This window comes from Fonsecaea monophora (genome assembly GCF_001642475.1).
Source record: "Fonsecaea monophora strain CBS 269.37 chromosome Unknown Scaff37, whole genome shotgun sequence".
In the NCBI taxonomy this organism is placed as follows: domain Eukaryota; kingdom Fungi; phylum Ascomycota; class Eurotiomycetes; order Chaetothyriales; family Herpotrichiellaceae; genus Fonsecaea; species Fonsecaea monophora.
The window spans coordinates 12,907-34,148 of NW_019173968.1; the positions used below are offsets into that span (position 1 = coordinate 12,907).

Genomic DNA, 21,242 nt, shown 5'->3' on the forward strand with positions numbered 1-21,242 from the left:
TAACTGGAATAGAAAATGTTGAGTGTTTTCAATGTGGATTTCCATTGAACCTTGACAATCTGGTTTAAAAAAAAAACCGACTCCCTCTATTAGACCCAGGAACAAGATCGAAGGAAAGAAAAGCAATTTGTAACTTTTGGCGACATTAACCTTTGCATCCTCCCGCCGTGATGGTACATGTTTGTCGCATGCATTCCACGCACATAGGATAATGCTCCAGGGATAATCATGGGTTGAACAGGCAATGAGACTCCAACTCGCAGCACCATATCCAGTGATCCATATGCAACCGAATCTGAAGACACAGGGAGGGGTATCACAACTCAGAAGGTAGTCTTCTTGCCAGAGAAGTCACCGAAGCCGCCTCGGTTGGTGGTGCCGCCTCTTCCACCGCGAGCACCTCCGCGAGGACCACCACGGCCTCCTCCTCGTCCACCACGTCCACCAAAATCCCTGCCGCCGCCACGGCCTCCACGAGGACCTCCGCGACCACCGCGACCGCCGAACCCACCACCAAACCCGCCTCCGCGAGCTGGTGCGTCACCATTCTGTTGACGTGGTTGGGCATAGTCCACACGCATGGGTCGGTTCTTGACGTAGGAGCCCTGCGCACCCTCGAGCGCACTCTTGGCCTCGTCCAATGTCGCAAAGGTTACGTAGCCATATCCTTTGACGTTGCCAGTGTCCTTGTCGGTTGGGATGCGGACACCGGTGGGGTTTCCGTATGGCGCAAAGATATTGTAGACATCGTCCTCGGTGATCTCGAAAGACAAATTACCCAGGAACAAAGTGTCGGAGGGTTCGCTCAAAGCGTCTCCATAAGACTGGCGTCGTTTCTCCTGCTTATCGCCTGCGTCGGGCTTCTTGTTGGCAAAGTCGACGTTCATAACACGCCCATCGAGCTCGTAGCCTTGCTTTGCGACGTGGGCCTTGGCGGCGTCAGCGGCGTTGACAAACTCAACGTATCCGTAGCTAAATCTCATCAGTCACGACGCAATGAGTTCGAGATCGTGGTATCGACTTACCCCTTAGATCTACCATCCTCGCGTTGAGTGATCAGCCGAACACCGCCGAGCTCCCCAAATTGTTCGAACTCCGACTTCAACCATTCCTCGTCGACGTTCCAGGAGAGGTTGCCGACAAAGAGGATGGATCCCTTTGAACCATCCTCCTCGACCTTTGTCTTCTTTGCGGCAGGCTCTTCGGCATCTTCCGCCTTGCGTTTGGCAGGTTTAGCTTCCGCCTCTTCATCACTTTCCTCAGAGTCATCGCTGCTCTGATCTCCCTCGCTGCTGTCGTCAGAGTCCTCGTCATCTTCGTCGCTGCTCTCTGCAGCTTTGACGCCATTGGCCTTGGCTGTCTTTGCCGCTTTGGAGGGAGCAGCTTCTTCGTCGCTGTCCGACTCGTCTGAGCTCTCCTCAGACTCGTCGTCATCTTCCTCCACAGCAGCCTTGCCAATCTTAGCACCTTTGGCGGCGGGCTTCTCTTCCTCAGACTCCTCTTCGGTGCTATCCTCGTCTTCCTCCTCGCTTTCGGAAGCTTTGGGAGCAGGCTTGGTCTTGGAAGCAGCACCGTTCGATTTGGGAGCTTCGTCCTCGGATGACGATGCTTCAGAGTCGGACTCTTCGCTTGAATCGTCCTCGGAATCGTCCTCATCAACCTTCACTCCACTGGCGCCGTTGGTCTTGACATCCTCCTCAGTCTCAGAATCTTCCTCTGAGCTGGCCGAGTCCTCGCTCTCCTCTTCCTCTGAGCTCGACTCTGGCTCGGGAGTGGGCTCCTTGACAGGAACCTTCTTGTTCTTCTTATCTTTCTTCTGCTCCTTTGCGGCAACCTCCTTCGCGATCTCCTTGCTCTTTGCCTTCACACTTTGCGATGGCTTCGACACTGCTGCCCCCTTGACCTTCGACAGGACACCGGGTTTAGACCCGGTGCTAGGCACGGACTTGGACTTGACTTTGGACATATTGAATGTAAACTGAAAGAATGGCATGGTTAGCATGAAGCAGTAAAGAAAAGGATGGAGGAGATGTTACGAACTGAGAACCCTCGAGTTTGAAAAATTCACTCCCACGGAAGTCACTGAAAGAAAATTTCAGCGAGTGCGGCAAAACCCTCAATCCACGAAAATAGAATCAAAAGCCCTCGACCTCACTTAGTCACTTGCTTTCGCAAAGGACTGGCAGAAATGTGAATTTCTGCTGGAAGCGCAACACCACAGACGGACCTGGAACAGAACTCGTCGGCAGGATGAGACAAGCAGAGACCTGCGATGAGTTTTCGGGATACCCCCAGTAGCAACAGACCCACAGAGCCCTCGATAGACCTCAAGTACAGAGTAATGATGCCCTCGAAAATATGCCCACAGTTGTGAATGCTGGATGATGGGTGCAGCAGAAAAAGATAGCAGAGGAGAAAGATGGTAAAGGAACCAAAATATGGACCTTCACTTTTTCTTTTGAAGCCGAAATTTTTCTCCAAGCAGCGAGGCGGTAAAAAGCTTATCTTATCAAAAGGATGGCTGGGTCTGGGCATTTAATCCTCTTCGGGAACCAATCAAAACGTGTCTACAACTGGCCACGGTGCCACTCTGCAAATCTTCAACTTCAGAGCCTGACAGGACCAGCTTTTGCTATTAAACTCTTGCTTCTGACCGCTGTCGAGGCTGCTCGTCTGCTCCCAACTCAACATGTCGAGCCCATCGAACAACCACAGACCCAGGAAAAAGCGAAAACAAGCTCCTAGTCTGATTCGCAGCAACACCATCACCGACATTGTCAAGATCGACCCCGATGACAGCAGCGCCGTCACCCCCGAGTTTCCCCTTGTAGCTTTTCTCTGGCCAGCCCGGGGCACCACATCTCAATGGATTCTGCTGCCGCTGATTCTGATGATTGCCGGTCTCTTCAGATGGAGTGTTGGGCTTTGGGGCCACTCTGGATATCAGGTGCCGCCGATGCATGGAGACTTTGAGGCTCAGAGGCATTGGATGGAGATTACAACCCATTTGCCAGTATCCAAGTGGTACTTCTACGATCTTCCGTACTGGGGTCTCGACTATCCTCCTTTGACGGCGTACCACAGCTGGCTATGTGGCAAAATGTACGTGTTTTCGACTTGGAAAGAAATTCGAGAGCTGACGAAACATAAGCGGTTCTTTGTTCAATCCAGCCTGGTTTGAGCTCGACAAGTCTCGCGGCATGGAAGAGGCCGATCTCAAGGTGTTTATGCGCGCTACCGTTATTCTCTCAGAGTACCTCATCTATGTCCCGGCGTTGATTATATTTCTTCGTCACTTCAGCAGAGCCCACGCCACGGGGACTACCTCAGCATCGATCGCACTCGTGGCAATCCTTATGCAACCAGCGAACCTGCTCATCGATCACGGTCACTTCCAGTACAACACAGTTATGCTCGGCTTCGTTGTCGCAACTCTCTCGAGCGTCTATGCTGGTCGTCTCTTGTGGTCTTGCATTTTCTTCGTCGCTGCCCTTGGGTTCAAGCAGATGGCCCTATACTATTCGCCTGTCATCTTTGCTTACCTGCTAGGCTCTTGCCTAACTCCGAAAATTCGCCCCGGTAGACTCATTTCGATCGCTCTCGTCACAGCTCTTGCGTTCGCCGTGTTGCTGGCTCCATTGCTCCTCGGATCACTCTACGACATATACCAGAAAGTTTCCTTCTCTGACATGGCCTCACCGCCGTTTCTTGCCGAGATGAGCATAGCTCTTGACCCTAATGCTCCTCTGGACATGGTAGTGCTGCAACTCAGCCAGGCCATCCATCGAATTTTTCCATTTGCCCGTGGCTTGTTTGAGGACAAGGTGGCAAACTTCTGGTGCTTTACAAATACTTTCTACAAACTTCGCAAGTTGCAGGGAATAGTCGACCTCCCTCGTGTTTCAGCGATCGCAACTCTTGGATCTATCCTGGGACCGATGCTGATCATCGGCGCGGTACCTCAGAAGGCGCTGCTCCCATACGCACTAGCCACGTCGGCATGGGGATTTTTTCTCTTCTCCTTTCAAGTTCACGAAAAGTCGGTACTGCTTCCATTGCTCCCAATGACCTTGCTACTCGGCTGCAAACAAGGCCTCAGCAAAGAGTATCGAGCCTGGATTGGGTGGGCAAATGCACTCGGCGTCTGGACCATGTTTCCACTGTTGAAGAGAGACGGGCTCACAATTCCCTATGCTGTGGTATCTTTTCTGTGGTGCTACCTGCTTGGGCTTCCACCGACCAGTGTGGGAGCATATTACGACCCTGAGCACGAAAACATTACCGGTCGACCACAGGCTCCCGATGATTTGGCGACACCGACCAAAATTCTACATTTCCAGACCTATATTGTCATGGCATTTTGGCATCTGCTGGAAGCATTCGCAAGTCCACCCGAAGATAAGCCTGATCTCTGGGTGGTGGCGAACGCATGCATAGGCGCTGCTTGTTTTGGGATTTGTTATCTGTGGTGTTTTTGGAAATTGATATTGGAGAGCGGCTTGCTTGATGGATACTTTGAGGACCGATCCGATATCGATGAGACCCGACAGTCTCTGAGAGAACAGTTGGCTGTGAAGGGGAAAAAGAATAGATAGTCTGTCTATGTAGGAGTGCTCCCTTATACCGTTTCGATGCTCCACCCAAAGAACGGTGTCGACTTGATAGACGGGCATCCATCGGATGCCTAATTGTACATTTACCCATCCCCGGAAGCCTGGGGAAACCTCATAAAGAAGTCTTAACTCGTATATTCATCAATAGTGCCGTTCTCATTCATGCGTAATTGACCACTCCCCTGACCGCCCAAATCTCGCCGTTGCCCACCTTTCCCACAACACCGTCGACAATCAAATTTCCCGGGTTGATCACTCTGTCGCCGTCTTCATTTTCCTCCCACCACAGTTCCTGTCCACCCAGTGTCTTTATTTTATTCGACTTGCCCGGCTTCCAAGGACTCACGGGTACCACATGCTCCTCGACAAATCTCTGTAAATTTCGGGCGGCTTTGTCCTCGTCCCTCTCAGCATCCACACCCGAGTCGTCACCCGGTCTATCTTCCCAAGGTTTGCGGGGCAGGGCTTGCATCGCACTGTTCAAAGGAGCCAGGAGTGTCGTGTTGTCTTCTGGCTTGGTGGATTCCAGGCGTGAGGTGACGGCGGAGATGTCTCGTGTCAGTGATGCAAAGATATTGATCTTGCGGGTCTGCGGCAGTATATCGGATATCGACAGAGTATTGTCGCCGATGTGACCGCCAGGTTGTCCTGGTTCATCCCCCGCTTGAACGGGGCCGGGGTTCATTGTGTTCTGATCTGGGTTGAGATAGACCACTGAGGAATCCTGGATCGATGAGGGATTACCGCGAAAGATGTCCAGTGGCGAGAGGGCAGCGGCGAAGGACAATGTGGAGAAGAGAGAGCACAGAAGAATTTTGCGATGCATGTCGGCGACAGATGGAATGTAAATTTGTCGGGTGGGATGTTCGTGGCACAGAAAGTGTGAATTCAAGGAATGCGATGATGGCTGTGACGTTGTCGCCGCAGGGAAAGCGGCTGTTGGCGGACAGCTTTCGGGTTCATTCCTGCGCCAGCATCCCGTGACATTCACCCCCATTGATGATTTCCCGCCAAAGATCAGCCATAGACCTACCAAGTCACCAAGGATATGCCTACAAATCCTCTATCTACCCTGCTTGGCTTGTTCCGAGCTCCCCATACGAATGATACACAAGGCAACCCTTCGGACCTATTCGATTCTGAATGCCAGGGAACGATCTTTGCCTATCGCCATCATACAACTGATTAGCCCCTTGCTGTCAGCATTACACTGGCCTTCCTAAGAGCCTGTGCATAACATTTCGGCGGTTGGAAGTGCGAGGATGCTCTCCTCAATCGTTGACCATCCGCCGACAGGGCTCGACAAACTGTGGGAAAGCCTAAGGGCACCTCGGAGTCCAAACTCCTTACTCCACACCTCTCAGCCGCCCTCCTCCAGGTTCTGGCATATGAAGTCCATTTAATGGTTGACATTGGAAGTCCCAATGCCCGCTGAGTGACCCAACTCTCCCAGCTCTTCGGCAGCCACGCGTTTCAGGCACATCAAGAGATCCAATCGCTCTGTTTGAAAACGGCAAACAGGAAAGCAATACCCATATCCTAATATGTCGGCTCCCTATCTGTTTCGTGTTCTCTCTGAACCCTCCGGATTGGACCGTCAGACTTGGGAGAAATGGTATTGCTCCGAAAATATACCCAGCCTAGTCAAAGCAAAGGCTGTTACACGGGCAGCATTGTACGAGGCGTTCAATGACTATCCGCTTGCCACCAAGACGCCGATTCAAGTGGGCCAGACCACTTTACACGATGTCAAAGTTACGCACACCAATATTGAGCCTCCGACCGAGAAGACTTTCCTCGCAATGTGCCAGGTCGAGGATCCGGCGTCAGCAAGAGAAGAACACTCGAAGAAGATTGCTCAGAATAGTGAAGTCCTTGCAGGAAACCCTCCAAAGTCTTGTGCCTCATGGGATTCACGAATCTACAAGCTAATCCAGGATTTCGACCCGAAAGGCCTTGGACACAGTAAGTGTTATCCTTGTAATCTTGTCTCGTGCACCCCCGGGAATTCCACGCTCGCTGACTTCGTTTCACCCTTGTTGGTGGATGCTCAGCGCCCGCGCCTTACATTCTCAACGTTCAAATGGAGCCAGCTGATGATGACGATTACAATACGTTTTACCGGGATGAACACTTGTACATGCTCTCAAGAGTCCCCGGCTATCGTCGCTCGCAGCGCTACCAGTTGGTGTCTTCGGACGATGTCAACCTCTCCGCGGTACCTAGATTCATGGCAGTCCATGAATTCGAGTCTCTGGATGCGTTGGATGGCCCAGAACTCAGAGAAGCGGATGCCAGCCCAAACACACACCGGGTCATTGGTAATGCTAAAGGGGTGAGTGTTAGGGGATTCAAATTTGTCAAAGGGTTTGGAGATATGAAAGGGTAGAAAGGCTTTGGCACAGCTTCCAGCGCCGCCTGCCTAGGTACTCGGATGTGATGATGGTGAGCTTTCATTTGGGGAGCCCACAGCATAGCCTAAGCGGACCTCCATATCCACAGTCCGGACATAGAAGTGCTGCCCTGTGGGGAGAGAGGTTAGGTGAATCCATGAACTTGTCTCTACCGGAGGTACTGTGCCCTTTTTCCATGTGGGTGGCTTCACCTGAAGTCTAAACGCGAGCTTCCCCGTCCTCAAATCCCCTCAGCCTTAGCCCGATCTCCGCATTCCCGGTTTTCGGCCATCATTTTCCAGGTTGGAGAAGAAGAACCACAATGGTAAGGAGCAAATAAGCAAGTCAAGGACATGGCTCCGTGCCATGAGTGCCTGAAAAAGGAGGAGCAGGGAGGAAACAGACGTCGAACTACCAAAATGGCTTCACGCAATAACCACGCCCTGATATTCGGCGCTTCCGGCGTCTCTGGCTGGGCCGTCGTGGACAAGTTGTTAAAGGACTATCCAAAGGCAGGAACTTGGAGCAAAGTCACCGCCTTGACGAACAGGCCTCTGGACATCGAGACTTCGCTGTGGCCAAAAACAGATAGACTCCAGATTATCTCCGGAATCAATCTACTGAAAGGGGAACAGAAAACGCTTGAGGATACTATCAAAGACAAGATTCCAGGCATCGAAACGGTCACACATGTTTTCTATTATGGTAAGTGAAGAGTGAAAACCCTGATTGAAATCCACCAAGTCTCTAATCCCACTCTTTCCCAGCCTACAAAGCGAATCCCAACTTTGAGCAAGAGAAGAAAGATGCAGTGGACATGCTCGCTCGGTCGATCACCGCTGTTGATCGACTCTCCCCGAAGCTAGAATTTGTCGCCTTCCAAACGGGTGCCAAGGTATGTGGTTCTTGTGTCTTTTTAGACAAAATACTAACTCTTCCTTTCCAGATGTACGGGTTTCTTCTTCAAGAGGACCACTACTTTCCTGTCCCTCTCAAGGAGTCCCTCCCCCGACTCAAGCCACCCTATAGTGACCAGCTCTTTTACCACGCTCAGCTCGACTGGTTGGGTGATTACGCCAAAGGGAAATCATGGACGTGGTGCGAAACACGACCCGACATCATTATTGGATTCGCACCGAACCACTCGGCGTACTCGTTGGGAGCATCCCTGGGCATCTACTTTTCGCTCTGGAGAGAAATCAATGGAGCCGGCAGCGTTGTCCCATTCCCTGGAACCGTCAAAAGCTGGAGAGCCAAGCACAACGAGGCTGGTAGCGACATGATCGCGAAGCAGACCATTTTCCTTTCTCTACATCCAGAAGTGAGCGGCAACGGAGAGGCGTTCAACGTGGCATCGTCTCCCGAGCCTGAGACTTGGGAAGAAAAATGGCCACAGCTGTGCGGATATTTCGGCCTGAAATCCGCGCCTCCTAACAGTGACTCGAAGGAAGTTCGAGCATACATCAATGACAACCTAAACCAGTGGAAAGCTTTGGAAGAGAAACACAATCTTCGCAGGGATATTGCTCAGTCGGGCATCACGATGCCAGGATTCGAAATCCTCCACCTGACCCTGGCTGATTTCGATCGACAATACGACCTCTCCAAAATCCAGAAAGCGGGATTTAACGAAAAGAGTTCCATCATGGAGACTTGGGGTGAGACATTTGATCGGATGAGAAAGGCAAAAATGATTCCATAGATGGCGGCCTGAATGGATGAAGGCCGTACGGAGAAAACCCACAAGGTTTCTCGCATTGACTTTGATTACGAATCAAGATTGAAGTGTTGGTAGAATTATCTTGGAAAATGAGAGAGAATGTATTCGAGTATATGCCCTAGCCATGATCAATCTGGAGAGAGAGAGATACAGGACCTAAACCACCACGCTTTCCATGTCTGTGATCTGATGTGATCTATGAGACGAAGAAGATTTATCTATTTCTGTTTATTCTCAGCCTCGTCTCCGACATCATCGATTTGCTGGACGTTCTCGTTCTTGACCGAGCCCCCCTTTTCCAATTCGCTGTAGCCGACTGGGAGATGGTCTGCGATGCTCCTGTCGAACTCGGCCCTCTCTTCCTCGGACAGGTGAGTCAAGTCGAGGGCGACCTCGTCTCCGAAGAGCACGCCGATCTCTTCCAAGCTCAGACCCTTGGTTTCGGGGAAGTAGAGGATGACCCACGGCACCATGAGAGACGTCACGATGATGAAGACGAGGTAGAACTTCCAGCCGATGTTGTTGAATGCCGGGCCTGCCGCGGTCGTGTAGACTGTTACGGGGGATTCATTAGTACAGATGCCGCGTGCGTGACAGAGAAGATATCATCTTTGACTTACCGGTTGTCATCAAGAAGAGCCCGCTGACGGAGAATCCGACTCCACGGGTCCGCATATGGGTCGGGAAGATCTCAGCACAGTAGACGTAGCTGGTGACATCGACGCCGAGTCCGTAGCAGGTGACGAACAGGAAGATAAAAGCCACTGCGGCGCCAGAGCCCGCTTTGTTGGTGTTGCTAGGACCGCCGTAATGGGCGACGAGGGCCGTGACGATACAGACACAGATGATCGCTCCGATCTATTGCAAGAGAATTAGAATTCTGGTCATATATACCATGATTTCTCTCTCTAGGGACGGGGGAAGCTCACCACTGCAGTTGTCACAATCCTGATACGTCCGAAGCGGTCGAGGATGAGAGCATTGATGTAGTTCAAAATAGCTGCCCATGAATTGTAGACGGCAAGAATTAGAAGGGGAGTTGAACCACTCAATCCCAGATTGTTCAACGTGGTCACCTACAAGGCCCGAGCGGTTAGAATGTACATGGTTGGAATCATTGCTTGAGTATCTCACCATGTAGTTGGATATAACAAGGACACCAGTACTCTGGCACATCGCCTGAAGGAAGAAGCCGTAGAACAAGCGCTTCCTGTAGGATGGGATCGTGAACATTTTGAAGAGACCCGGGACTCTGTTGGACCGTTCGAGGAAGAGTTGTCGTTGGATCTGGACAAACTCCTCTCGCGCTCCGATGTCGTGGACATCGTGCTTGTTCTTGTGAAGCCGGATCAAAATGTCCAAGCCTATGTTTATTTTCCTCAGTAAGGGCACGTCGTTGGTAGGTCTTTTAGAGAGAGATGGTTCATACCTTCCTGCGACCTTCCGTTTTCAATCAACCACCGAGGTGATTCGGGGATTAGGGGACTTCCAAGAAGCAGTAATAAGGGAGCAACGATCTGAAGGGCGACCAAAAGTCGCCATTGGATGGCCGGGTTGTCCTCATAATAGATGCCAAAGCCAGCCCAGCCGGCTGCGCCCTGTGAAAGATGTCAGCCTTCTTTTAGATCCCCGTAGACTCTCTCGGGGAAGTTGAACGTACATATGAGCAACAGATGATGAAGCCGTGGGAGCCCACAACCAGACCTCTCTGAGCAGCTGGTGAGATCTCGGAAATGTAGGTGGGAATGGCACAGTTGATCATGCCGACGCCGAAGCCGTTGAGGAATCTCCCCACCAGGAACATGGCAATGTGCACAGATCCAGCTTGAATGGCAGCTGATACAATGCAGATTGCCGCAATCACCTGGATCGCAACCTTGCGGCCGAACTTGTCTGCAAACCAGAAGACAGCCCAACATCCCAAGACACCCGCGCCTGCGTAGAGCCCGTTACAAGCACCGATGATGGAACCACCATAGGAGCTGGTGGCCACGAAGTCAAAGTAGGCGTAGAATGATGGCATGCCAATTACGGAGCCGATGATGGCCGAATTGAAGCCATATGTGAACGAGCCCAAGGCGACATAGAAGGCCACGGCGAAATTGTATCGCGTGGCCTTTGCCCGATGGTCAGAGGCTGTCATTTTGGTCTCTTGATCGGGAAGTATGCGAGAAGAAGGCCAGTCACAGGATGCTGATGATCAATGTGAAGAGGTGGAGATGGAGTAATATATGGATAGGTCTCCCAGGTTCCACTTACACAACGTTCCCATGCATTCAGGGGGTGGAAATCTCGCACTCTGTTTTCCGACAGCCTGGCCAAGGGTCGAATGTACAAGCTATTGTTGCTCTGTGGGTGCACCGTCACAGATCCGAAGCTATGTGATGCCTAGAGGAGGCAGGCATGGGTGGCCATCGCTCAAGGGGGTGAGACTTAGAGTATAGCGGACTCAGGTTAAGCTCCTCCACAAGGGAGCCCCAGACTCCACTGTGCTCGACGCCTCCATCTGGGTCGTACTCCAGGTGTCTAGAGCCACGTGGAGGTAGTATCAAAGGAGAGCGTGGAACGGTAAATGAATGCCGTATAGCGACAGATCAGGCACTAATCTGACTAAACCGGTCGTTGTTATGCTGGAACCCTACAAATAGTAGGCTTGAGGCATCCGATTTAGATTTTATGCAATGGCAGATGGAAGGGTATTCTACAACTATATAGAGCACATTGGGACCAGATACCAAGGAGTGGTGGAGTAAGTAAATACGAGAGTCTGACGAGGCTGAGGTTGGATGAATCATTTCTAACTGAACTTGGAGAGGAAATACGAGGAATTTCTCGTACTCGTACCATCATGAGCATTTGAATTTCTTATCATTATTATGCCTTGACTGCACAACCAAGACCGGATCTTCCACTTCCAGCCTCTCACCCTCCCTACTCTAGTGTGCTGAAAAAAAAAAGGGCACATCGTATCCGAATTACTCCACCAGCATGCCGAACAGATGAACCGAGGTGAAGGTAACCTTGATCCGTCTCCTCTCCGCCTCTACGTCGACCCCTCGAATTCCAAGCCTCGTTGTTGGGGATTTTCCCCGCAAACAGCGGAGATCAATGGCCGAGTCTTGTGAGGGTTGAGCGTGGATGAATGCTGTTCGTTCGCCGTTGGGTGTGCGGCATCTGGCAAAGAGGAGGAACATGTTCTAGCTGGGCCAACGATATCAGCCGAGACGACCAACAGCCCTTGCATGAGCAGAAAAGATATTCCGTCTGTCTAGACCAGAATTCGTCATATTAAACACGCGTATGGAAGTATCGGGCTGTTGATATTGATTGTCGCAGATACACCCAGACCCTTGGCTGAGATTTCCTCCAGACCGGTGACTGACTGCTCTTGATTCGTCGATTGGAAACTCCTATTTCATCGATCCCCCCTGTTCTGACCAGCATTGAGAAAATGGCGACAATGAAGGCAGCTCGTTATCATCCTGTACATAACTTGCGCCCCTCAACTCCCGAAGATGGATACGTACTAACACTGGCCAGGAGACGAATACGTGTACGGTAGATGAGATTCCAATCCCAAGCATAGATGACAATGAGATCCTGGTCAAGGTTGCTTCTGCTGGCTTGTGCCATTCGGATCTCATGTTGTTTGATGGATCCATTCCCGCCACAGAGCCCGTAGTCATGGGCCACGAGGGCGTCGGTTATGTGGAGAAGCTCGGTGCAAATGTCAAGGGCTTTAAGCCTGGTGACCGCATTGGCTTCCTCTATATCAAGGGAGTCTGCTGTAAGTTGGACGGGAATCTACCTGTCCTGTCCCAATGGTTGAATATCCGTACAACAGACTAATGCTGCCATAGTCGAGTGCGAAGGATGCCAGGTGCACAATCTCAACTGTAAATTGGGCACCGCAAGACTCCAGGGCTTTGGCACCGATGGCTTCTTCGCCGAATATTCTGCTGTGGATTATCGCAATGCCATTATCCTCCCAGATAATCTCCCAATGGAAACCTCAGCACCATATTTCTGTGCTGGTATTACAGGTGAGTACTTACCTCTGTGCTCTCTGTCTTCTATCACACCTTTGAGGGCATTGATACTGATCATAACCCGGCAGCCTTCCACGGAGTTGATTCGTGCGGTCTCAAGCCTGGTCAGTCTATAGTGATTGTGGGCTGCGGAGGTCTGGGACAGATGGGGATTCGATTCGCCAAAGCCATGGGCCTGAAAGTCATTGGACTTGATATCAATGATGAAGTCCTCGCAGCGGCAAAGGAGAACGGTGCAGATGTCTTGGTCAACAGCAGAGACCCAGACTATGAGAAGAAAGTCAGAGACGCTACCGGGGGTGGCGCGGACGCCGCTGTTGTCTTCAGCGCTGCCCAGGCCGCCTACGACAGCGCGACTAAAATCTTACGCCTCCAAGGGATCCTGATGGTTATCGGTCTTCCCTCTAAACCTCTTCAGTTCAATTCCTTAGAGTTGATGAGAAAGTTATACCAGATCAGGAGCGAGAGTACGGGCCCTCCACAACAGATGCCACGGGCCATTGAGTTCATTTCCAAGCATGAAATCAAGCCCAAGGTTGAGCTGTACAAGCTGGAACAGATCAACGAGATGATAGACCTGATGAAGAGTGGCAAGTCAAAGTCGAGAATGGCGGTAGTCTTTTAGGCGGTCAATGATATGCCTGCCTCTGGTTGATTAGTTCTGCCATGGCACTTCTGCTATAGATCTAGACTTTTCTGAACCATGACGCGGTTTCCTGCTAAGCTGTAATCAATAGCACCCTTTCCGTAAGCAACTCTTCGCTACCTGTCCCGTGGAGTTTGTAATTCTATTCCGGTATGTCTGGAAACATGTCCTTATTTCCCCATCCCTGAGCCTCCGGCGGTGAACAATCGCCGGAGCGATCCCCGCAGGCTAAAAAGCAAATGAAGCCCCTTCTATGCGCGGACAGAAAGTCTGGGACAAGCTTCACGACCAGCTTACCAACTTGGCTTTGGTATGTTTGAGGGAGCTGACCTGTGATAGACAACAGAATGTCGGCCGATAAAGTGTCTGAGGTGCAAGGACCAGATCTCCACATTCCCATCCCGATACTTCACGACTTGATAGTCTCGTCGGTGGCCCAACATGGAGACAAGGTAGCCATAGTATGCAAACATCAGCCTGCAGACCTCTTTCCAGCGGTAAGCAGCTATGGAGACTCCAGCATCAAACCGACGGAGAGACCGTATCTTCAATGGACTCATTCCCAGCTTCAATACGGTGCCGACCTCCTTGCTCATGCCTTGGTCAAGCAGGGACTGAGTCCCGGGTCGCCGATTGCTGTGCTACTCAGCGGAAGAGTTGAATTTCACATGCTGTTACGAGCAGCAGTGAAGCTGAAATGTCCATTCACACCTCTCAATCTCCGAGCACCGCAAAATGCCAAAGAGATCAGGCATATGTTGACGTTGTCTGGCGCCAAAGCTGTCATTGTCGAGGATGAATCCATCGCCCACAGGCTCGAACAGACGGTACCTGACTTGATGCGGGAGATGCAGGTGAAGGCTATGGCCGGACCAAAGTCTACGGTCGATTCATACTTGTCACTCAACGAGTTGGTGTCCTCTGCCGCGGAGGACGATAGTTTCCAGGAGACACAGAGGGCCTTTGACCAGGTCGAGCGCTATTTGGACGATACAGTGTTTATCTGGTTCACCTCAGGCACGACAGCACTGCCAAAGGCAGCGCCGCACACCAATAAATCGCTCACCTGCAATGTCCGATCATGGGGAGCAGTGTTCAATCTGGATAGCACCCGTCGATGGCTCCAGATCCTCCCCATGAACTCGATCGTCGGCAGTTCATGGACACTCGCCTATCTGATCCCAGGAGGCAGCGTCACGCACGTCAACTACAATTTTGATGTCCAATCCATTGCCGCCGCAGTCAAGGAAGGAGAACACACCGACGTGCTCGCAGTCCCATCCATGATCGATCTCTTAGCCTCTTCTCCGATACTCACCGAGTCGTCAGTCAAAGGTATTGAACACGTCATTGTGGGTGGGAGCAAGATCCTTCGATCGCACGTCGAAAAGGCCTTCAACGTAATGAAATGCAGGCGTTTCAGTCCCTTCTTCGGAATGACCGAAGGTACATCGGTCTGCACGGAGACACTCCATAGCGTCCCAGAGAGTCTGGATGATCCCATCTACGCGGGCTACGCCAACCCAGGGAGCAAGATCAGGATCTGTGCGCCCGAGGGGAACGAGCCTGTCCCTAGAGGTGTACCTGGGGAAATAGTCCAGGGTGGCTTGCAGAAGATCGAAAATTATCTGGGTGGTCAAGGTAAAGACAACTTTTTCACGGATAAGGGAGAAACTTGGTATCGGTGCGGTGACCAGGCAGTCATGTTGCCCAACGGAAGGATTGCCATCATCGGACGGTATAAAGGTACGAAGCCCTATCCGCATTTCGGTCTCTTCAGCTGTATGGAGCTAATCTGATCTTATTGCTGGCAGACATGATCATCAGAGGTGGCATGAACATAGCTTCTGCAGCTGTTGAAGCCATTATATCCGAAGGCACAGGCATAGACGTGAGTACTCAGCCGTGGCTCGGTTTAGGTCCTTCTACATCGTCCTTCTGAAGCTAACAATACTTGCAGTCCCAAGTAATTGGGATCCCGGACGAGGTCGCCGGAGAGGTTCCCATCGCAGTGATCAAATACACGGGAGGAGACAATGGCGTCGCGATCAAAATCCAGAGATGTGTACTCGAGAGAATGGGACCCCCCTACGCACTAGAGCGAGTGGTCAATCTAGCTGATCTGGGGCTCGAAGACTGGCCCAAAACGAGCTCCGGCAAGGTTCTCAAGCGAGAGCTACGACTGTTGATCGAGAAACTGCTTCCGTCAACAGACTCCAAGCCGAGCGAGAACCCACGGAACGGAGAGTATCTGCGGGACAAGATACAGATTGACGAAGCTCAATTGCAGAACCACCTGCTCAAACGAGTGCAGCAGCAGGGAATCCTAGTGTCGGACATTGACGAGAATTTCCACGACGCTGGCATGGACAGTCTGCTTGCACTCAGACTGAGGAATGCCATCGATCGAGACCCGGACTTGGATATACACGCAAAGCTACGGGCAGAGGATATATTTCAATATGGTACCGTCCGGCTCCTGACAGCGCACTTGATAACCACTACAAGCAAGACATCTGGGATAACCTTGTCTCACCTCGACGCCCTTGTTGACGAAATGGATGCCATGGTCGAGAAATATGGCGAGTTCCGTGTTCACCAGGCTTCGGAGGGCGTGGTCGCTCAGAAAGAAACAGTGGTAAGGAGACCTGTTGTCCTGTAAGCAGTTGATGTACATACTAACAACCAGTCCAGCTCCTCACTGGTGCAACTGGTTCTCTCGGAGCTCACATCCTTTCCCTGCTGATCGAGAGGGACGACGTTAGTACAATATACTGTCCCGTAAGAGGTTCTGCACCGGCAAAGCGCCTGGAAGAATCGCTCAGCAAGAGGTTTCTGGAGGCCTCGAAATACCCTGAAAAGGTCAAGATTATCCAAAGCGAGGCAGGAAAGTCATGGCTTGACACGGACGGGGCCACGAAAGAAGCACTGTTGTCCAGCCTGACTCTCATCATTCACGCTGCGTGGCCAGTGAACTTTCACCTTCCGCTTGCATCGTTCCGCCCTCATCTCAGAGAGCTCCAGAGGTTAATTCAGTTGTCGTTGGACGTGCGATTGTCGCAGCCTGCACGCGTCATGTTCTGTTCCTCGATGGGCGTTGCACTCAGCACTCGAGGCCAAAAGAGGATTGCAGAGGAGCCTATCATGGACTTTCGACAAGGCATGAGTAACGGATATACACAGTCCAAGGTTGTCGCAGAATATGTTGTGCAGAGGGCCATCGAAGACTTTGGTGCTCTGGCGTGTAACCTGCGCATTGGCCAGATCGTGGGAGACACCAAGCATGGGATCTGGAACGAACATGAGGCCATTCCGCTCATGATACGCTCTGCGCTCAGTATAGGGACTTTGCCCGCCCTGGACATGGTAAGTCGACCCAAATCTGCACCCCATATTTTGAGAGACACTCTTCTGAACTCCCGGGTGAATCTAGAAGTGTTCGTGGATCCCCGTCGATACGCTGGCCAGAGCCATCATCGAGATTGCGACAATAACAAATCGCCAACATCCGCCACGTGTAGTCTACAACATGTGTAGCAGACACAACTTCTCCTGGACGGAGGACCTACTACCGGCACTCGCCGATGCAGGACTCAAGTTCGAGACCGTACCGTTCGCAGAGTGGATTGCAGGGCTGAAAAGCTACAGCTCTACCCGGGGGTTGGAAGCTGCAAGCTTGCATTGTCCGGCCATCAAACTAATCGATTTCTGGGAACGGTCGTATGGCGGCAAAGAGAGGCAGCACGACGGAGGCCTCCAATTCGACACCAGCCAAGCACAGGCGGTTAGTAGAAGCATGGCGACTGCTCCTGACGTGGTCCAAAGTGGCTTGGTCAAGATCATGTTGGATTCATGGATGCAAAACTGGGGTGGTCACGGTGATACCCCGCCCATTGCGAACGGCAAAGTCTAGGCGCGGGCATTGGGCACGAAGGCGAGGTGCTCGTGCTCATCGGTAAGTACCTAATAGTACCCACGACCCAGTAGGATGCTTTCACGGGCGATCGAGAACTTGGGAACTTTAAAAAACCTGGTCGTCACGACCAGTTGAAGAAACAAACCCACGCTCATTGCGGGTCATCTTGGCCACGGGTTGAAGAGGTCTTATTGGGTGCAAACGCGGGTCATCTTGGCCACGGGTTGAAGAGGTCTTATTGGGTGCAAACGCGGGTCAGCCGAAGTCGACTTTGCGGCAGGAATCCAGGCGTGCCAGGACTTGGGGATTTCGGTGAATGAACTCCGTTGAACTACGAAGTTTGCCGCTCTTCCGGAGATTCAGACAAAACAACCTTTAATCTACACCTGCTCTGTCGTAGGTTAAATTGGTGTATTGAATCCGGTAGAATGGTCGTTATAGCTGGAGAGAATCGAAAAGAGTACTCGGTCTCCTGGTAAGTAGCAGACATGGCAATAAAAGGAACCCCAGCAGCTCCTGGATGCGGAAGCGCAACGGGCAGGTTGAGGAGCCACGGACCCTGAATTTCGTCGGTGCAGGTGCCCCCACTCGCTTAGATCCATTCTGGATTACAACCAATAGATATTGAGAGTAAACTACCCCAAGTGGGTCACTGGCTCTCCGCAACCATGACCCCGGTTTCTCCGCGCCGCCAGGCGAATCGCCCGAGGATCACGAAAAGGAAAAGCGACGTGTAGCCCGTAGGTAGCTACGAGTACTTGGTAGGCCGACAGGAAAAGTAATTCTCATCCCTCTTCTAATCCCTCCCTGCACAATTTCTCTCGCCCTCCTCGACGCTTGATAGACTCTCTTGAGGTAGAAAACCTCAACACGTTTCCGTACTGATAAATCTATCTTCTCGCCCTCCCTTATTTTCAACCATGCTCGCCAGTCCCTTCGCCTCTGGTTTCTCGCCTGTCGCGGCAGAAGTTAACGAGGATACGACTAAGAGTCCACATGGAACGCCGCCGTCCGACCCAAACGATGCAGAAAGCACGTGTGCCGCTGACGCTCGCGTGCGAAAGTCGGGAGGACCTAAGAAGCGATTGTCGTCTGCACCAAAGAACCAGACAAGAAGCTCAAAGACCTTGGCATGTCTCAACTGTCGACCCCGGAAGATCAAGGTCTGTGACATTGCATCCTGGACGCTGGCGAGTGCCGTAGTTCTAACTCTCGTCATAGTGTGAACGCATTGGGGGTACTTGCGAGAGATGTCGAACGTTAGATATTCCGTGTAGATTACCTGATCGCGACGAACGGCGGGTGTGAGTTATTTCACTGCAAAGCCACGATCCAAGCGCGTGAAGGCTGACCCCAGGATATTCCAGACGCTATTCAAAGGACTACATCATCCAGCTCCAGGACCAGATCGCCGAGCTGCGAAGCACCGTAGCAACGATGCAAGCAGCATACACCTCGTCCAAGTCACCGCCGCAGACGCTGCAATGGCCCGTCGCAGTCTCGGCGTCGCCACCACAGCTCCAAGCCCAGTTTCAACCACCGCCGCCATTGCCGCCGCAGCCACCGGCTTCCGATTCACTGGGCTCGCCCACGTTAACGACGGACGACTCTAGCGCTATTGGAGAAAGACCCAGCAAAGGGACACCAGAATCCGAACCGCCAGAGAGCCTGATCAGCCGCTTGTGTGACGCCCAAGGACGACTCAACAGCAAGGACGACGGTCAGCTGCGGTATTTCGGGCCCACATCAAGCCTCCATTTGACCGAGAGTGTCACCACCATCTTCAAATATTGCAGCGACGTCTCCAAATTTGGGGCCGAGTTTGAAAAGGATGTCCCCTGGGCAATGCAGCAGTATCTCCTGGATCTCTATTGGAAGTACCAACACAACATCCTGCATATTATCCACAAAGAGGCTTTCCTCGCTGGAATGCAGGCCGGGTCGGGGCCATACTTCAGCCGCTGTCTCCTGCTGTGTCTCCTGGTTTCTGCTGCCCGGATCTCTGTGAGCCCGGAGATCAGAGCCCTGTCTGTGCCAGCGGACGACGACGAGACTGGCGAGAAGCCGATTTTAACTAAAAGGGCTGAGGAGGCATTGGAGGAGGAGCTCTTGAACCCAGGCCTGACGACCATTCAATCGTTGATGCTGCTGAGTATTCTGGACTGCTGTCAATCGAATGATTCGCGAGGATGGATGCGCTCAGGTACTCTACCCTCCCAAGCTCCTTCTGACACAATAGCTGATTGGTGCCTACTAGGAAATGCATGTCGATTAGCCTTTGATCTTGGTCTTCATGAGAACTGGTCTCGGATACCCAACACCAAACTCTCTCCTCTCGACCTCGAAGTCAGACAGGTCATACTCTGGGGATGTGTGGGTTTTGACAGGTACGCGGTCCATATCCAGTTACTCTTACACAGCAGAGACTGACCATGCTCTGTCCAGGCTCTGGGCGCTCTATCTTGGCCGGCCACCGGTCATCAAGTTGAGCGATGTTTCCATTGATCGGCCCAATAGAAATGCCCCTACATGGGACATGAAGATGTTTGCTGCGTGGGCCGAACTGCTAGAGCTTTCAGGTCACATGAGCGAGAAATTGTACGTTGTGCTAGACACCAGGCGAGGAGACTTCGTGGGACTAACGAGCTCGATCAGAAACACCAATACCTGCTTTCAAGAACAAATCGACTTCTTCACCGAGGCGCTACAAAGATGGGATGCCAGCCTTGATCATACCTTGACGTTCTTCCCCAATGCTCCTCCGGGTATTTATCTGTTGCGGTAAGCCGGCGTCCTACACATCCTCTCTATCTATAAAGGCTTCGGGCTCACGTCTAGTGACTCTTTAGGATCCAATACTCGGCTCTGATGATCTTGGTCAACCGACATAATGCGGGCTACGGCAATCCGGAGAAACGGACCTGTCCAGCCTCGAACCGGTCGCGCAGTATCTGCCTAGAACATGCGTTTACCATTTCCAACCTAGTGATAAGCTACGCAACTCATCACGGTGAAGCCAACACGATGCTAGGCTCCACCCTGTACAACATCACCATGGCCTCGACCATCTTCGTGGCCGAAATCAACGAGCGGAATCGACAGGAGGTGTCTGAAGAAACCGCTGCTCTCGGGGCATGCCTGAAAGCCATGAAGGAGATGGAGAGTGCCGAGATCGTGGCACGTAACCTCCGCAAGATTCTTCAGACCATCATGCGTGTGTGCCGAGTCTGCGACATTCCTGATTATGGCGAGCATTTGGAACAGTCGGCTGGATGGCAACGGCCCAAGACAAGCACTGAACTCGGTGAGACAGTCAACACTTCGACTGCTCTACCAACGACCAAACGACGAGACGACAACACAAGTGACAGTGATAACGACTTTAATTGCCTCAATTTCGACACGCTGGCGTTTGACGGGGTATTCCAGCTGCCCTTTGACGACGCCTTGCTTGATCCGTCTTCAATGGGTGTATTTTTAACATAGCGAATAGCGTTGTATCTAGGCGAATGGACACAGACATTATGGACGCTGTATGGTGTCTTGGATGCCCACTTTGTAGGGCTAATCTATCTCCTTTGAGTGAGCCATAGAGCTGGTAAAACCTGATAGAACCCTCTTGATAGTCCTCAGCACTCAGACACTATCTGATTATCTTACTCTCGGAGAGCGTCTCGAAATAATCCACCCCTTGGCAATTTATCACCGCGCGCATAACGCGAATATTCTACCGTAGTCTCGGAGACACTGAAAAAATCCCACATCCAGATTCCAGACCATTGGAGAAAAGCTCAACAAAGACCCTCCCAACAAGCCTTGCGGTGATTCAGAGGCCGCCCAGAGTGGAAACAGACGTTTTGATTCACGGGCAATGCATCTCTTTGCCCTCTGGACTTTGTTTCCTC

General features: G+C 51.9%; 9 protein-coding genes across 9 annotated transcripts; 6 read left to right on the plus strand and 3 right to left on the minus strand.

Moving 5' to 3' along the window:
* Window positions 1-323: 323 nt before the first annotated feature.
* Window positions 324-1,966, minus strand: AYO21_05681 (hypothetical protein; the record flags this gene model as incomplete). Its single annotated transcript, XM_022655648.1, has 2 exons — window positions 324-972; window positions 1,026-1,966. 2 exons carry the CDS (start codon window positions 1,964-1,966, stop codon window positions 324-326), a joined length of 1,590 nt encoding a protein of 529 aa, XP_022511952.1.
* Window positions 1,967-2,689: 723 nt separating this feature from the next.
* AYO21_05682 (hypothetical protein) lies at window positions 2,690-4,595 on the plus strand (the record flags this gene model as incomplete). Its single annotated transcript, XM_022655649.1, has 2 exons — window positions 2,690-3,102; window positions 3,152-4,595. The coding sequence occupies 2 exons, from the start codon at window positions 2,690-2,692 to the stop codon at window positions 4,593-4,595; spliced, it is 1,857 nt and encodes a 618-aa protein (XP_022511953.1).
* A 178-nt stretch (window positions 4,596-4,773) lies between these two features.
* AYO21_05683 (hypothetical protein) lies at window positions 4,774-5,439 on the minus strand (the record flags this gene model as incomplete). The annotated part of the gene is made up of 1 exon (XM_022655650.1): window positions 4,774-5,439. One exon carries the CDS (start codon window positions 5,437-5,439, stop codon window positions 4,774-4,776), a length of 666 nt encoding a protein of 221 aa, XP_022511954.1.
* A 718-nt stretch (window positions 5,440-6,157) lies between these two features.
* Window positions 6,158-7,002, plus strand: AYO21_05684 (hypothetical protein; the record flags this gene model as incomplete). Its single annotated transcript, XM_022655651.1, has 2 exons — window positions 6,158-6,578; window positions 6,668-7,002. The coding sequence occupies 2 exons, from the start codon at window positions 6,158-6,160 to the stop codon at window positions 7,000-7,002; spliced, it is 756 nt and encodes a 251-aa protein (XP_022511955.1).
* A 423-nt stretch (window positions 7,003-7,425) lies between these two features.
* AYO21_05685 (hypothetical protein) lies at window positions 7,426-8,708 on the plus strand (the record flags this gene model as incomplete). Its single annotated transcript, XM_022655652.1, has 3 exons — window positions 7,426-7,711; window positions 7,774-7,901; window positions 7,953-8,708. 3 exons carry the CDS (start codon window positions 7,426-7,428, stop codon window positions 8,706-8,708), a joined length of 1,170 nt encoding a protein of 389 aa, XP_022511956.1.
* Window positions 8,709-8,944: 236 nt separating this feature from the next.
* On the minus strand, window positions 8,945-10,869 carry AYO21_05686 (hypothetical protein; the record flags this gene model as incomplete). Its single annotated transcript, XM_022655653.1, has 6 exons — window positions 8,945-9,279; window positions 9,347-9,584; window positions 9,656-9,802; window positions 9,861-10,090; window positions 10,156-10,324; window positions 10,387-10,869. 6 exons carry the CDS (start codon window positions 10,867-10,869, stop codon window positions 8,945-8,947), a joined length of 1,602 nt encoding a protein of 533 aa, XP_022511957.1.
* Window positions 10,870-12,177: 1,308 nt separating this feature from the next.
* On the plus strand, window positions 12,178-13,400 carry AYO21_05687 (hypothetical protein; the record flags this gene model as incomplete). Its single annotated transcript, XM_022655654.1, has 4 exons — window positions 12,178-12,210; window positions 12,267-12,513; window positions 12,587-12,769; window positions 12,844-13,400. 4 exons carry the CDS (start codon window positions 12,178-12,180, stop codon window positions 13,398-13,400), a joined length of 1,020 nt encoding a protein of 339 aa, XP_022511958.1.
* A 368-nt stretch (window positions 13,401-13,768) lies between these two features.
* Window positions 13,769-17,334, plus strand: AYO21_05688 (hypothetical protein; the record flags this gene model as incomplete). The annotated part of the gene is made up of 5 exons (XM_022655655.1): window positions 13,769-15,167; window positions 15,236-15,312; window positions 15,382-16,059; window positions 16,116-16,787; window positions 16,855-17,334. 5 exons carry the CDS (start codon window positions 13,769-13,771, stop codon window positions 17,332-17,334), a joined length of 3,306 nt encoding a protein of 1,101 aa, XP_022511959.1.
* A 923-nt stretch (window positions 17,335-18,257) lies between these two features.
* On the plus strand, window positions 18,258-20,823 carry AYO21_05689 (hypothetical protein; the record flags this gene model as incomplete). Its single annotated transcript, XM_022655656.1, has 7 exons — window positions 18,258-18,500; window positions 18,559-18,641; window positions 18,705-19,540; window positions 19,595-19,724; window positions 19,783-19,935; window positions 19,993-20,118; window positions 20,187-20,823. The coding sequence occupies 7 exons, from the start codon at window positions 18,258-18,260 to the stop codon at window positions 20,821-20,823; spliced, it is 2,208 nt and encodes a 735-aa protein (XP_022511960.1).
* Window positions 20,824-21,242: the final 419 nt, after the last annotated feature.